The 14,846-nt window shown below is 38.0% G+C and overlaps 1 protein-coding gene across 4 annotated transcripts in view; it reads left to right on the top strand.

Annotated features, from left to right (window-relative positions):
- The window catches only part of UGP2 (UDP-glucose pyrophosphorylase 2), a 39,327-nt gene that overhangs the window by 23,234 nt on the left and 1,247 nt on the right, over positions 1-14,846 (top strand). For all 4 annotated transcript variants that reach the window (XM_042445406.1, XM_042445403.1, XM_042445404.1 and 1 more), the window contains exons 4-9: positions 1,323-1,508; positions 6,504-6,637; positions 7,483-7,780; positions 8,353-8,550; positions 9,742-9,984; positions 14,708-14,812. In XM_042445406.1, the coding sequence (XP_042301340.1) occupies positions 1,323-1,508; positions 6,504-6,637; positions 7,483-7,780; positions 8,353-8,550; positions 9,742-9,984; positions 14,708-14,812 (1,164 nt within the window). The remainder of the gene's footprint in view (positions 1-1,322; positions 1,509-6,503; positions 6,638-7,482; positions 7,781-8,352; positions 8,551-9,741; positions 9,985-14,707; positions 14,813-14,846) is intronic.

Below are 14,846 nucleotides of genomic sequence, written 5' to 3' on the forward strand. Positions count from 1 at the left end.
CTTTCCCAAGCTCTGGAGTAGATCTGTAGTCAAAGCCTGGGTTTGTAGCAGTGATATTCAGCCTTGTGACATGGAACTCCTTTTCCTCTTACCAGAAATTTCACAATTCTGTCTCTTCCTAAGTTGAAGGTCTCCATATTTATGTTTACAGTATTTTAATTGTGAAAACATATTATTTTCAAGTTCATGTATAGAACCAAATAGTGTGAATTTCTGAGAATGTATAAGTAGACTTCTCAGATATGTGTCAAATGCCTACATACATTTCTTGGACATTAAACCCTTTGATTTCCTTGGAACCTAGTGATTTCCATGAGGCCATTCTGAAAGGGCATCTCTTTCAGTGAAGTGATCATGCCACATAAATACAAGAACATCTGAAATCCACAAAACACTGATATCTTGATTAGGCCAACCAAAATGCATAAAATATATGTCACAAGCTTTCAAAATAAAAATGACACTGTTTTTATGCTAGATTTGGAACAGGGAAGAAAAGTTTGTGATTGAAATCTGGTAAAAAAATCTAAGTCAATATGTGGCATTGCTCTTAGCAAATTATTTTGAAATTTGTCTTTAAATGCAAGTTTTGCAGGCAGGTTGTTAATAACCACAGGAAGCTAATGTGAAATGGCTGCAGGAAGTGAAATTATTAAAGGCTAAACAAAATTAGCATGCTTTCTATCCCGAATAAACATGCTAGCCCTTACAGGTATATTACAAGTGACTAATAAGCCATGATACTTTTGTTGAAACATGGGTTCCATTTATTGAATTTTTGGGCACATCACAAATTGTGAAACCACTTCAATCCCATGTTGGACTCTAGTCAGACATTATGACAATGAACTCTTGTGATAAGGAAGGCAAATCTTCTGAAACTGGCTCAGATCCCTAAGTTAAAAGCTGTTATGAAATTGTTCCTATTTTTACTGTTTCTACCGTTGTTGCAGTTTAGATGATTAATTTTTAAAAGGTATATTACTGTATTGAAATAGCAATTAAAACACAAGATAGGTAAGAAACTTGTACAAGTGGAGAATGACATACTTCAAAAACAGCATATCTTCGTGAAGGACACTTGAAAAACAGCTCATCTTTGTGAAGTTCAAAGTGCATATGCCATTCAAAAATATGTTCCACAGACCCTAAGGTTGCAGTCTGATACAGCATTCCGTTTCTCTCTTTCTCTCTCTCTGTGAGAATACGTCTCTCATGCTTCAATTCCTCTTATATACCTTTGAGCAGAGATGGCCAGAATTATGCTCTGCTCTACTTCTGTCATATGTGAACGAATCGTGAAACAATTGCTTTTCTTTCAGATACAGCCCTATGAGAAGATAAAAGCCAGGGGTTTACCTGATAGCATTGCTTCAGTTTTGAACAAGCTGGTTGTAGTGAAACTCAATGGTGGCTTGGGCACCAGTATGGGGTGTAAAGGCCCCAAAAGCCTTATTGGTGTGCGGAATGAGAATACCTTCCTGGATCTGACAGTTCAGCAGATTGAGGTGAGTCATCTGGTGTGGGTCTTCTCTTGGTTACAGAATTTTGCAGTTCCAGGTGCTACCCAGAGGAAGAGATCAAATACTAAAAAGTCAGTGAAAAAGCAGTCCTGTGTGCATCTGATTTTTCTGTCTGTTTTGAGAAATGTTAAGGTTGACCCAGCCAGGTTCTGCTGATGCATCATTAGCTTTTTGGCACAGAGCTGCTATTTCATCTGAAGCAAATTTGGGGATTCTTCCTTGGGCAAAACATCTGGAAATATTTATTATTCCCAGAGCAGCTTGGTTTAGATAAATGAAACAATGCCAAGGCTTGCAGTCTGAAAGGTAAGATAGAAGAGGAAATAGGAGTGAAGAGGGCAGTGCAAGAACAAAGGGTGGGATGGGGGGAGTCAGTTCATTGTTGGGAGCAGTTCAGGGACAGGAGACTGGTGGAGTGGGTCTTTCGGCACACCTGATGGAAAAGCTCTCCTCTACATCTCCTGCTGAGGCTTGATGAGAGAATACATCTCTGCATTTTATCCTTCCCAAATAGCTGTATCAAATACAAGTCATTGTTTATAGAAGACGGCCTAATGATTATGATCAGATATCACCTTGGAAAAACTAATAGGCTTTCTTCTGGTGACAGCCCTTTTCTAAACCAGTGAATATTAAATTGCTGGCCATAGTGCAACAGAGGGAAAGAGTGATTAACATCAGTACTTACATACTTAAGTTTGATCACCCCTGTGGTAAAAATTAATTGTTGACTGGTAAACCAGCACCTTTGTAAATCCTGTTGGTTCAGTGGGTGTGTTCTAGATGGGACTAGGCTTTGGAGGGGTTTCATGCCATAATAAATTTGAGGTTCATGTCTGTGCAGTGATGATTGCACAGATGGCATTAGTCTACATGTGTGGAACAGATTGCGTTTCTGCCATTGCTGCTTACTTAAAGCTGAAAAGTATTTTCATTAGCAGCTTAGGATATTCTACTATTACTTCTGCTTGGAATTCTTTATTAATTTTAGAACTCCTGTTGATGCAAAAATGAACAAAACACTTAATGTTAGAAAAGATTAAGGTATATTTTGAATGTGAAAGAATGCCACTGCTGAACATGGTGGACACTATGAATGAAACTGCAGAATTTTTCATGTCAGAAAAAGAACTTAAATGATGCTAAGAAGGGGCTTTAGTAATAGCTATTAGTAACAGGTAATAGCAGGCATGTCCCTGTTGCTTCCTAAAGACTCAGCAAATAGGTCTATGGAGACTGCACTTGAATACCGTCACACAAAATGCTGTCCTTTTTGCTTTGCTGCTTGTGACTGAAATTCTATGAAGTGGTGGTGATATCTTCTAAACCTACGCTAGCTTTCATAATCACATCCTAATGTCTATAGATAATTTACAACAGGCACCTGGGCTGGGCTGTCATTTGACCATGTGGTTGACCAACTGGTCAGAATTTTGAAAACAGCAGATAGATTGACAAAGAGTAATAAAACGGGAGAAATACCAGTAACTGTTACTGATGCTGTTATATCTTAACATTGTCTCAGGATTAATATTTCAGGGGAGAATATAATGAAGACACTGAGCCACCAGATTAGAATTAGTAAACAATGAAGGAAAATCACTAGTGTAGGGAAGCCACTGAGGAAAACATTTTAAAGAGTTCTTACATAAGATAAAGCATCAAGCTGAGCATTAAATGAATACTGGAGGGCAGTGTGGCATAGTTGTTTTAAAGTTGGACTGTGACTCTGGAAACTAGAGTTGAAATCCCTGCTCTGCCACAGAAACCCACTGGGTGATCTTGGGCAAGTCACACTCTTTCATCCACAGAGGAGAGCAAAGGCAAGCCTCTTCTGGAGCAAATCTTGCCAAGAAAATGATGGGTTTGCCTTGGGGTCACCATAAGTTGGAAACGACTTGAAGGCACACAACAACAGGCCCTTTCCCCTGTTACTCTTGTGAAGGGAATCCATGTGATGAGAAGGAACTCAGGAGTTACTCCATCTGAAGTTCTCCTGCCTTCATCCCCACCCTCTTGTGCACTCAACAAAAGATTGAATGAGGAATTGGCTATATGTGTGGAGGAGTCAGCAAATGACCTGGAGTTTTGCAATTTGAGTTTCTGGTTATGTGGAAGAGCCCATTTACAATGTGGTAATGTAGGAAGCTGTCTTATATTGAGTCAGAACATGGGTAGATCTGCTTTGTTCTGTCAACTGACTGGCAGTGGCTCTCCTGGCTTTCAGGCAGGGTTACGTCCTAGCTGTCCCTGGAGATTGCCCTCCCAGTCAGTACAGATGCTGTTGAACTTCCAAAATCAGATGGGATCATAATGTGTTCAGGATGATATGCTAGAACTATCTCCAATGGTTAATTACATCATTAAGATCAGAGGGGGAAAAGGAGGGCAAAGGGAGGATGCCTTGTAACCTTTAATGTGAGTAATATGTGGAAGGGGTTACCTGGTTAACTAATTAACCACTAATAACTAAGAACTAGTGCCAGGTTTTATATTTTGTTCCTCTCAGTCTTTTCCCCCTTTATGTTGTGTTTTAGATTATATGTCTGAGATTGGGACTGTCTTGGGCCTGTTACAGACTGCCAAAATAAAGCTGCTTCGGGTCTCTTTGGAGGTATACTATTTAAATGATGCATGGGTCCTAAGAGTCTGGAGGTTGCGCCAAAGCCACACTCCATTCCTAAGCACTGGAGTGCAGCCTTGGTGCAGCTTCCGGATTCTTAGGATGCATGCATCATTTAAACAGCATACCTCCAAAGAGACCTGAAGCAGCTTTATTTTGGCAGTCTGTAACAGGCCTTGGTGTTCTTTGGTAAACTGCTCTGGGAGCCTCTTTCAGCTGAAGAACTTTGTAAGAATAGATGATAATCCATTTAATATTGCAGCCCTGATTTTAAAATAACAGTAAGCCAGAAGGATAAATGCAGTGTTGAAATGCCTGCTGAAAGAAAACAGGGTTCAAGGGTTGCATGAAGGCAAACAGTGGGGCAGCCAGATGTGCCTCTCTTTAGAAAGGGCTTTGTGTTTTGAGGCTGTAACCAAAGAGGTTCTTCATTGCACCACCCAGTGGCCATTGAACTTTCATTACATTTGCAATGTACATTGTAAGTTTGTGCATTGCTACACAATTTACACTGTGTGGTTATGGGTTAGATTGGAATGATAAAGACTGCAGTCTTGAACAGTTTCTTGGGAATGAAACCAACTAAATTCAGTGGGGCATCTCCATATGAGTAGCCATTTATAGGAGTACATTATTAGAGCTCTGTGTGGAACCTCTTTTAATCTTTTGGGAGGGAATACAAGTTTCAACAGTAGAGATGTTATGGAGGGCTATGAAAGAAAAAACACTGGTGATTAGACTTTAGACTCAGAAAATATTTTTGATAAAGCTGGAATTAGCATCTTCTGCCAGAAAGTTGGTGGGGTGGGTTATGGAGGGAGAGAAATATTGGATACTCAGAAAGCAGTCTCTCTACCTGAATCTGCCATGGTGAGAGCAGCAAAATCAGGTTTTCCTCCAGTGTGTAAACAAGGTTGCCATTGCTCATTGTAACAACCTACAAAAGCTGGCTGTAGTGGAGGGAGGACATTAGCATTTCATGCACTGATTTTAAGAGGTTGCACTAGAGAGGAAAATAGGGACGGAGGTGCTTGGAGAATCCTTGTGGAAATTATTCATCATTCTGACTAGAAGAGGAAGACAGTCTTGCTGTGGCTTGTGGACTCTTGATTGAGGGATGCGTGGCCTAATACTTTTAGGTTTTGAAGAGCAGGCTCTTAGGCAACACAGAATAGGTATTTAAACATGTATTCATTCTCTCTGTAGGTTCAAATGATTATTTTATCAATGCAGGCATTTGTGAAGAAGGGTGCATCCTGAAAGAGGTGTACATTGGATTTTTTAAATCTTTGTTGTTTCTTTTACAGTTGAATTATGTATCTCTCTTTTTCTCTCTCTGCTTTCATGCATTCCTAATTATGCTATAGAGAGTTGACATTTGAAAGGAATTTCAATGCTAATGGAGAAAAAGGTCAGGATATACTTTCTTATGCCAAAAGTATTAAAAAGGGATGCAAATCATCAAAGGAGAAATTTTTCGTCACATGGAGACTTTCAACACGTTTGTTGGATAACTAACAAAACTATTTGTGTATGAGTTTTTTGGAGTTGGGTGATTTCAGCTTTGACATTGTGTCTGCCAGTGGAATGGTGTGAAAAAAATGTTCAGCATATCAGAGTTGCAGGATTCTGCAATATCTTAATATTATTCGTGGTATTGCATGGGCATTGGGGGAAATTTTACAAAGACATGCCAGGAACACTTAGTGTGGCACATTTATTTTTATGAGCAGTTTAAAAACTCTGCAATGGCTGAATAGAGGATTTCTCAAGTGTCAAAAGATATTTATGTTTACAGTTGTACAGCAAGTGCTAGAGTGACTATGTTGGGAGGGGAAAGGAACAAAAGATTTTGTTTTCTTGCACTAGTTTTATATTGAGAGATTCACACTTAATACAAGATGGGTATTAAAACTGGCATAAAGTGTTTTCTCTTGCTGTTCAGTATAACCTGTCTCCTTTGTCACATATAAAATGTTTATATAAAATTAAAATATTGACAGAATCCAAAAGTATGAGAAAAGAGTATGCACTAATCATGCCTTTGTTGAACTCTGTATGTGGCAGGCAATTTTCTGAATGGGAGAAACACCACACAATATTGAATGTTGGGAAATCAGTGTCCAGAACAACATATGAGCTTCTGTATCTTTTCTTAAGAGGCTCTCCACTTAAGAAAATTAGCCTTCATGCTTAGATGGTGAAAGAGATGGGGTTGGCTACTGTTGCCTACATTTCCTCCACCATCATTGTTTTACCTTGCTTTTGGAATGCCAGAGTAAAGCTAAAATCTGCTTTCAAAACGAATAGAACTACAAAGTAATCTGTAGTGCTTAACTGAATCTTTTTTTCTACAGGATCTAAATAAAACCTACAATACAGATGTTCCTCTAGTTCTAATGAACTCCTTCAACACTGATGAAGACACAAAAAAAATCTTGCAAAAATACAGCCATAGTCGTGTGAAAATCTACACTTTCAACCAAAGCAGGTATGACTGCACTATCATTTTTGGTCCTAATAATGTATGATGTGATACTCTTAAGGAGACTTCCTGTCTTTCTGTAAACCAGGCAAAGGCAAAGAAATGGTCCTCCAGATGGCTGAACCTCAGCTGCCAGCATTCCTCTACAACACCTGTGTTAACTAAATGAAGTTGTGATCTCACAATGCACTTTGCCCACAGTTGCTGTGAACAGCAGAGTGTGAATGCCCTAAAGACTAGCAATAAAGTCTCCATAGTTTATTTAAATTGTTACACTTTTAAACTTCTCAACTTAAAAATAATATCAATGAAAGATCTGTTTAGAAACAGCCAAGCTAAATAAAAAGCTAAATGCATGTTGTGGAGAGGGTTATTTCAAAGCAATACTCCATGAGGTGGAGGCAGAAGAGCAGTGAGTCTTAAATGTAGCCTTTTGTATTTGGATGTGGTACAAATAATTTCTAACCAATTTTGCCATTTACATGTTATGCTAAAAAAAGCTATTTGAAATGTGAAAAGGGAGAGTTAATGTCCAGTTTTTTGTCTGTTTCCTGTCAGCTGGAGAGTTTGAAACAAATATTCAGGGACACTTTCTTCACCTCATTCATTTCCTTGGATTTCTGGGATGTTTTGGGAGCTTGGGGCTAGTGGCACTGGAGATTTTTTTGATGAGCAGCTATCCACTTTTAAATGCAATCTTAATCCTGTATGGGTCCACTTAGAATTGTCCTTTTGAGAGGAAAGAGTACCAGAACTATCCAATGTGCATGTCTCTGAGCACAATGTTTCCATTTCACCAGTAGCATGCTGCACCCCTGTGCTAGTTGCTGAAAAGATGTATTATTTTGCAGGTACCCACGAATTAATAAGGAATCTTTACTACCAATAGCAAAAGATGTATCTTATTCTGGAGAGAATACAGAGGCTTGGTATCCTCCAGGCCATGGCGACATCTATGCAAGTTTTTATAATTCTGGATTGCTGGATAATTTTATTGGTGAGGGGAAGGAGTATATTTTTGTGTCCAACATAGATAATCTTGGTGCCACTGTCGATCTCTACATTCTTAACCACCTCATGAATCCACCCAATGGAAAACGGTGTGAATTTGTTATGGAGGTCACCAATAAAACAAGGGCAGATGTTAAGGTAAAAGGAAATATCTATTTTAACAAACATTGTTTCTGACAAACTAAAGACTGCATATCTTTTCTGTTACCAGATCTATTGTATGTCAAGGGTTGACGTACCAAACAGAACAGTTTGGTTTCATAGAAATCTCATTCCCCCCGTTGTTCATGAGTCCTTGAATCAGGTTTCAAGGCCTGCAGAATGCTATGGCAGGGAAGCAAATATCCTCCTGACAGGTCAGAAACTGGGCCTTGTCATGCCATTCTGTGGAACTTCTAATCTCTTTTCTTTATTCTCCTATTTGTATGCAAAAATGATTTTGTTTACTTACTAGCACGTACTGTTTATGTGGTTTATCCCACCACAGCCATCAAAGTTATTGTACTCTTTGGCCCATTCCAAGACCCTTTTCTTTCTGGGCTCTACTAAATGTTTCCTGTAGAAGAAGAAGTCATCCACCTGAAAGCCTCTTCATAAAGTTGTTTAATTTGCAAGATTAGCTATACTGAAGCCACTGACTCTCTTATATGTTAGCTGATGTGCAGTTATAGAATATACCATTTTACTTACACTTTCCTTTTTCCCTCCAGGGTGGCACACTTACACAGTATGAAAACAAACTGAGACTGGTGGAAATAGCTCAGGTGCCAAAAGCACATGTTGATGAATTCAAGTCTGTTTCAAAATTCAAGATATTCAATACAAATAACCTATGGATTTCATTATCTGCAATTAAACGTTTGCAGGAGCAAAACGCTATTGATATGGAAATTATTGTTAATCCAAAGGTAAGGGACTGGAAAGAGTTAAAAGTAAAGAGTCAAGTAGAAAAACAAAACGTCACCTCAGCCTTGAGGGCTTTGGAGAGTTAAGGAGAAACCGGATGTTGTAAAATCTTCTTGAAATGTATAGTGGGAGAGACAATTCAAGGAGTATCTCTGTTTCTGTGCATCATGGCTTTAGAAATGAACTTTTTCAATATTTTAGAAGTATAGCCAGATTAAACTCTGTATCTCAACACTACATTAGTAATAAATATTGTGGTACTTTGTTTACAATGTCATTTGTACTGTCATGGTGCATGTCAGTTTTATAAAAAACTAATTTACTGTATAGTACAGTGATCTTTTACCAAGGCATTGATCTTATTGACCAATTTCTCCATAAGATGCCAGCCCCTCCAGTATGTTGTCTCCTGTTTAGTAGGTGGTTTGGGGTGGTGTGTGTGTGTGAAAGAGAGAGAGAATAAATTCTAAAAAATCTTTAATTATATACAGTAGTTTTGCTCTCCTTTGCTTCTCCAAGGCATTGTAATTCCCAATTGGCAAGTGATAGATGAATTTGTTGAGAATAACCTTTAGCATATGGAGCTACAAATGGGTCCAGCTCCACATAGGGAGGCCCCTGTGCCGTAATAGGGTCTCATTTCCCCTCTTCCCTGATGAGTAGCGCATGCAGATTAATAATAATAATAATAATTTGTTTTATTTATATACCGCTATTCCAAAGATCATAGCGGTGAACAGCAAGTAAGCTAATTTGCCCCCAACAGTCTGGGTACTCATTTTAGCTCCCTCCTCGGAAGGATGCAAGCCTGAGTCGAGCTTGGGCCCTTTTGCTGGTCTTGAACTCGCAACCTTGTGGTTTTGAGTGAATGGCTTCAGTACAGGCATTTAACCACTGCGCCACCATGGCTCCATATTACCTGGTAGGTGGGGTGGTGCAAGGTGAGCTGTGCATGCTTCTTACTCCCAGCCTACCCCTTCTACTTAACTAGGAAACCTGGACTTCAAGCTATTCTTTGACAGTTTGAAGGGGGCATACTGGCAGAGATATGGGAGACAAGACAGATGGCTCAAGTTCCCATGATGAATTCTTACGTTGGATGATTGTGTGTGCGTGCATATGCACATACACACATGCCAGAGCAGTGGAGGAGGGATCTTCTATACATATATACATAAAACTTTCTCTTCCAGACTTTAGATGGTGGTTTAAATGTTATTCAGCTGGAGACTGCTGTTGGTGCTGCTATTAAAAGTTTTGAGAATTCTTTGGGAATCAATGTGCCTCGTAGCCGTTTCCTGCCTGTTAAGACCACATCTGATCTTCTACTTGTGATGTCTAATCTATATAGCCTTCACGCTGGATCTTTAACAATGAGTGAGAAAAGGGAATTTCCTACTGTGCCACTGGTTAAACTGGGAAGCTCTTTCACCAAGGTAAGCAAAGCGGGCAAAACAATGCTCCAACGCTAGGGAAACAATTTCATTATCCAGTCTACCAGCATATAACTTTGGCCATTACAGAGTACCACTAATACCTGATTAGGCATCAGATTAGCATTAACATGGGATCAGCAATGGAGGCCATTCATGTTTTCAGTTCAGTGGGTTACCAGCATAGTGATGACACCCTTTCTAGTTCTCTTCTTCCTCTGGGTTAACTAGATAGAGGTGCTATTGGTAAGTGATTCATCTTGCTAGCACTGTAGTCTAGGAATACTGATAGACTGAATATTGCTTTTTTATTTACAAATATTTATATTAAAGTTTCCAAATACAATAAAAAGTATAAAAGTTACAAGTAATTAATAGAGAAAAAGTAGAAAAAATAAGGAAAGAGTTGAAGAAGATAAAACTTAAAAAAGAAAAAGTAAATTATATAAAGAAAAAACTATTACAGAATTGTAAGAAAGTGACTTCCAACTTTCTTTTTGGTGGTTACATATTAAATGTTAGAAACATACCTCCCCCTATGTCAGCTGTTTCATACACTTTTTCCACAAATCCCATCCTAACTCAAAAACAACAACTGTAAAGTTGCTGTCTTTTTTTCTGGAGAAAATCCATATAGGTTTCCAATCTTTCACAAATGTCTTTTATCTCTCCCCCCCCATCAATGCAGATAATTATCCATTTCCGCTGGTTCATTCAGTTTTATCGACCAGTCCTCCTTTGTAGGTAGTGTTCAGTTTTCCCATCTTTGGGCTTATGTTAGTCTTGCTGCATTAGTCATATAGTGCAGTAGTCTACCATAGTACTTTTCCAATTGTTCATCCACCAAATCCAAGAAAAAAGTTTTGGTTTTAGTTGTATACAGTCCGCCCGCCCCATACACGGACTTGCCATATGCGGACTTGAGCTCCCACGGACGACAAGCCCAGGGGAACAAAATGGTGCGCCACCATTGAAATAAATGGGTCTTGAGGTCCCGCGGTTTTTCCCATATGTGGGGGGAGGGATGGATCCCCTGTGCATACAAAAGGCCCACTGTATTAACTTTTAAAGTTACTTGTTTTATTGTATATATCTGTACCCAGTACTTTTTCACAAGTCCACCACTTATGATAACATGCCCCTTCCTTTTGTTCAGATTTCCAACAAACATTTGAAACCTCTTTGCACATTTTAGACAATTTAGACATTTTTTTCTGGTATTGTATGCCACCAATACATAATTTTATAAAAAATTCTCTTTAAGATCATAGCATAATGTAACTCTTGTGTCCACATCCTGTCCTATTCTATCTGGATATAATAACCAAAGTTCTTTGCCCATTTCATTATACAACATTTAACTTCTTCCATTTCAGACTTCAATAAAAGGTTATATATTTTACCAATCACACAATCATCATCTGAACATAGTTGCAATTCTATTTTTAATTTACTCTGTTCATAACATTTTTATCCCTCTTAAATCTTTCTGATAACTGTAACTACGAAAACCACTGAAAGCTATACCCTTCTTTTAAGTAAATTCTTTTGATTTAATTTTGTAATTACGACACAAAAGTTTCAAAAGGTCCTGATCAGTTCACCATCTTTCTTTGCCTGTTGTTTCTCTTCTAAAAGTGAGCTTCTTCCAGGCCCAAAAAGCATCCTCTGTCAAAGCCTTAATTTATATCTGTTTCAAACTGCACATCTCGCGAAATTATTATTAAAATCTACATTCACTTTATCATACCATAAAATCTATGCCATCCAAACCTCAAATCATGGCCTTCCAAATGTAATAATCGTTTCCCCACCTTGAGCAGGAACATCCCTCCTTTCAACCAAACAACAGGCAGAATACATTTTAAATCAGGGAAACGCAGTCCTCCTTTCTGTTTTGCATCATGTAGTACTTTATATTTTACATTTTGTTTCTTCTCTTTACTTAGATTCTTCTGCAATTGCATAAATGGTAAATCATTTGTCAGAACTGGTTTGTCTGGAACCAAAACAACTTTCTGGACAAAATACTCATTGAACTTAAATCCAGCCAAATCCTCAAACTTGTTTAAATTTTAAATTAATATTTCTGCAGATTCCAAAGGCTTTTCTGATACCATCACCAGATCAGTTCAGTTTAAAATACTCATATTTCATCTTTATACATAAGATTCTTTCATCATCAGACTGATTTGGTCTTTGCTCTTGATCTAATGTGTCCCCTGCTACCTCTTTCTCCTGATTTCTTGTTTGTATTTTTCCAAAAATTCTTTCAAATTCTACCAAAGAATTTATAAAGAATCTTTGTTTCTTAAATAAAAAATTAATTCCTTCCAGTTCCCCTCATCTAAATGAAATCCTTTTTTTCTCTGAATTCACCTGCTAAAAATCCATATTTCTCCTGTCTGTGTAACATTCTAGCAGTAATTTCTTGCAAAGTTATATCTTTCCCAGTATTGTTCAATCTATTCTGAACAGTCTGGCTCAAGACTTGGTATCATGTATTTCCTAAGCAAATTAACCCTCACATCTCCCATAAGGTTTTTTATTCTTTCCATTTTTGAATTCACTCTATAGCCTCAATCAATAAAAAGTTAATTCCTTCCAGTTTTAAATGAAATCCTTTTCTCTCGCAATTCATCTGCCAAAAAGCTACATTCCTTCCGTCTGTGTAACATTCTAGCAGTAATTTCAAAGTCCATTTTGTTTTTGTTTTTCAAAAGAAAATTGCCAGAGCATTTTTTCTCTAATACCTTTCCTAGAAGCTTTCAGAATTGATCTCATCTCGAACAAGATTCCTTTTCTCTTAGCTCTAATAAATACTCCAGATCTTTCCATCTCTCCTTTAAATTCTCAGTTATAAATTCTAAAATTTGGACTTTCTCATTTATTTGTTTCTCTGTCAGCTGTCCAGTCGGATCCTCGATCCTCCTTCACCTCTCAAGTTATTTCATGTCTTGCCTTGATTTTAATATTTCTTGCATTACATCTTGTTGCATCCATCTATTCAAAAAAACAACTGAGACTGTCTGCTGGAATTGCTTTTTGTGATTGTGAGTCAAAAGAATACCGTTTTGTTTCATTGCCCTTTGTCATCTTGAGTCTAGTTGTTATTGACATCTTAGAAGAAAAAAGAAAGAAAATCCTCCTCACTGCATTTTTTCTTTTGGCCACCAAATGGTAGTCTGAAGTCATAAATCGACCCAGGAAGCTTGTTAATAGCTGAGTATGTCATTCTGAGCATATCTCTCTCCAGCCATAAAAGTTATAAATAAAAGATTTAAAAGAACATTTACTTAAAAGTAGGATAAAAGATTCTGCTACTTGCAGAATCTTGTAATTTCTTCTTTCTTACTCTGTATTAAAAAGTTTCTTCCAACAAATCCCCCTCCTCTCTACAGTCCGACTCATGTATTGGGGAGAGGGTATGTTCGCAGACTTACTGCAGATAGTGAGAACCACAAATATAGTTGAACATAGCGTATCCATAGAGTTGTACTGGATGACCTCCAGATCCTTAGAGAGACTCATTCCCCCCAGATGTGGGCAAATGAAACCATGGTTCTTGATCCTGCGGATTCAGGAGTTGGACTGTATTTTTAAATTGAGTAGATCCAAGCACAAACAATTTTTTGAATCAAAAACTTCAACATAATCTCTTACTCACATGAGGAGGTCAGTTCTGGGAAGTCAAGCCTTACCACCAATCCATTTTAGAATCCAAAATTGTCTTCCTACCAATAGAAATGAAGAAAATGAGAGCTCAAGTTTAAAGCCAGATTTTTGCGGCTGACCCAATTATCGTTCCCATTCCCGCCTCATTCAATCTGCACACAACTGCCATATTTCTAGTAGTCTATGCACGAATAACTAGGATTTGAATGGGCAATCTCTGAGCTTTCCTTTTCCTCCAAGGATAGCTTTCCTGGCAGGATCTGATCTTATTTCTAGCTAGTTTTTTCCACAAAAAGTTTTCCTGTTCATGGAGCGCTTGCAGGCATCCCATGCAGAAGTGTGATAGACCATGTATTGTCTGCTTTACCATTGGATCCTACTCAGTATAAATACAAGGCATACATTGCATTTGAGTTTTAATGTACAGTCATCCATCCATGTCCAAAGGATTTTTTATCCATGGATTTAACCATCCATGGCTTAAAAGTAATTTAGAAATATATAAATTCCAAAAAACAAACCTTGATTTTGCTATTTTATACAAGCCATTGTATATAATGGGACTTGATCATCCACAGATTTTGGTATCCATGGGTGATCCTGGAACCAAACCCAACGGATACCAAGGGCCCACTGTATATTACTTTAGCATTCTAACTCCATGCTGTCCTGGAACAGTGAAGGTCAATTTATAAATTCTGTACCTATTTTGTAGATAGTTCTTGCTCAAAAATGATACAGACGGATCTGCTGTGCCATATTATTTGGCATGTGTCTGACAGTGTCAAATGCAAGAGTAGGATAGGGTGGAAGACAGTTTGCAAAAACATGTCTGTATGGTCATTGAATTTTCTTTATGCTATACAGCCAAATCATTTCTGGGTTTTTCCTGTTCTGATCTGGTATCACATAGTTCTGACCAAGAGCTAATGAGTCTTCCTTAAAGACAGACCTCATTCTGGAATTTACAATATAGTTGCTTTCAAGTTATTTTTAAATATCCTATACAAATGTTTGAGTAACATACTCCATTTTTTTGTTTTCTGAAAAGGTTCAAGATTACCTGAGGAGATTTGAAAGTATCCCGGATATGCTTGAATTGGATCATCTGACCGTCTCAGGCGATGTTACCTTTGGCAAAAATGTTGCATTAAAGGTTGGTTATGCAGTTCATATACACATTTGATCTT

Source organism: Sceloporus undulatus, chromosome 1 (assembly GCF_019175285.1).
Source record: "Sceloporus undulatus isolate JIND9_A2432 ecotype Alabama chromosome 1, SceUnd_v1.1, whole genome shotgun sequence".
Taxonomy (NCBI): Eukaryota; Metazoa; Chordata; class Lepidosauria; order Squamata; family Phrynosomatidae; genus Sceloporus; species Sceloporus undulatus.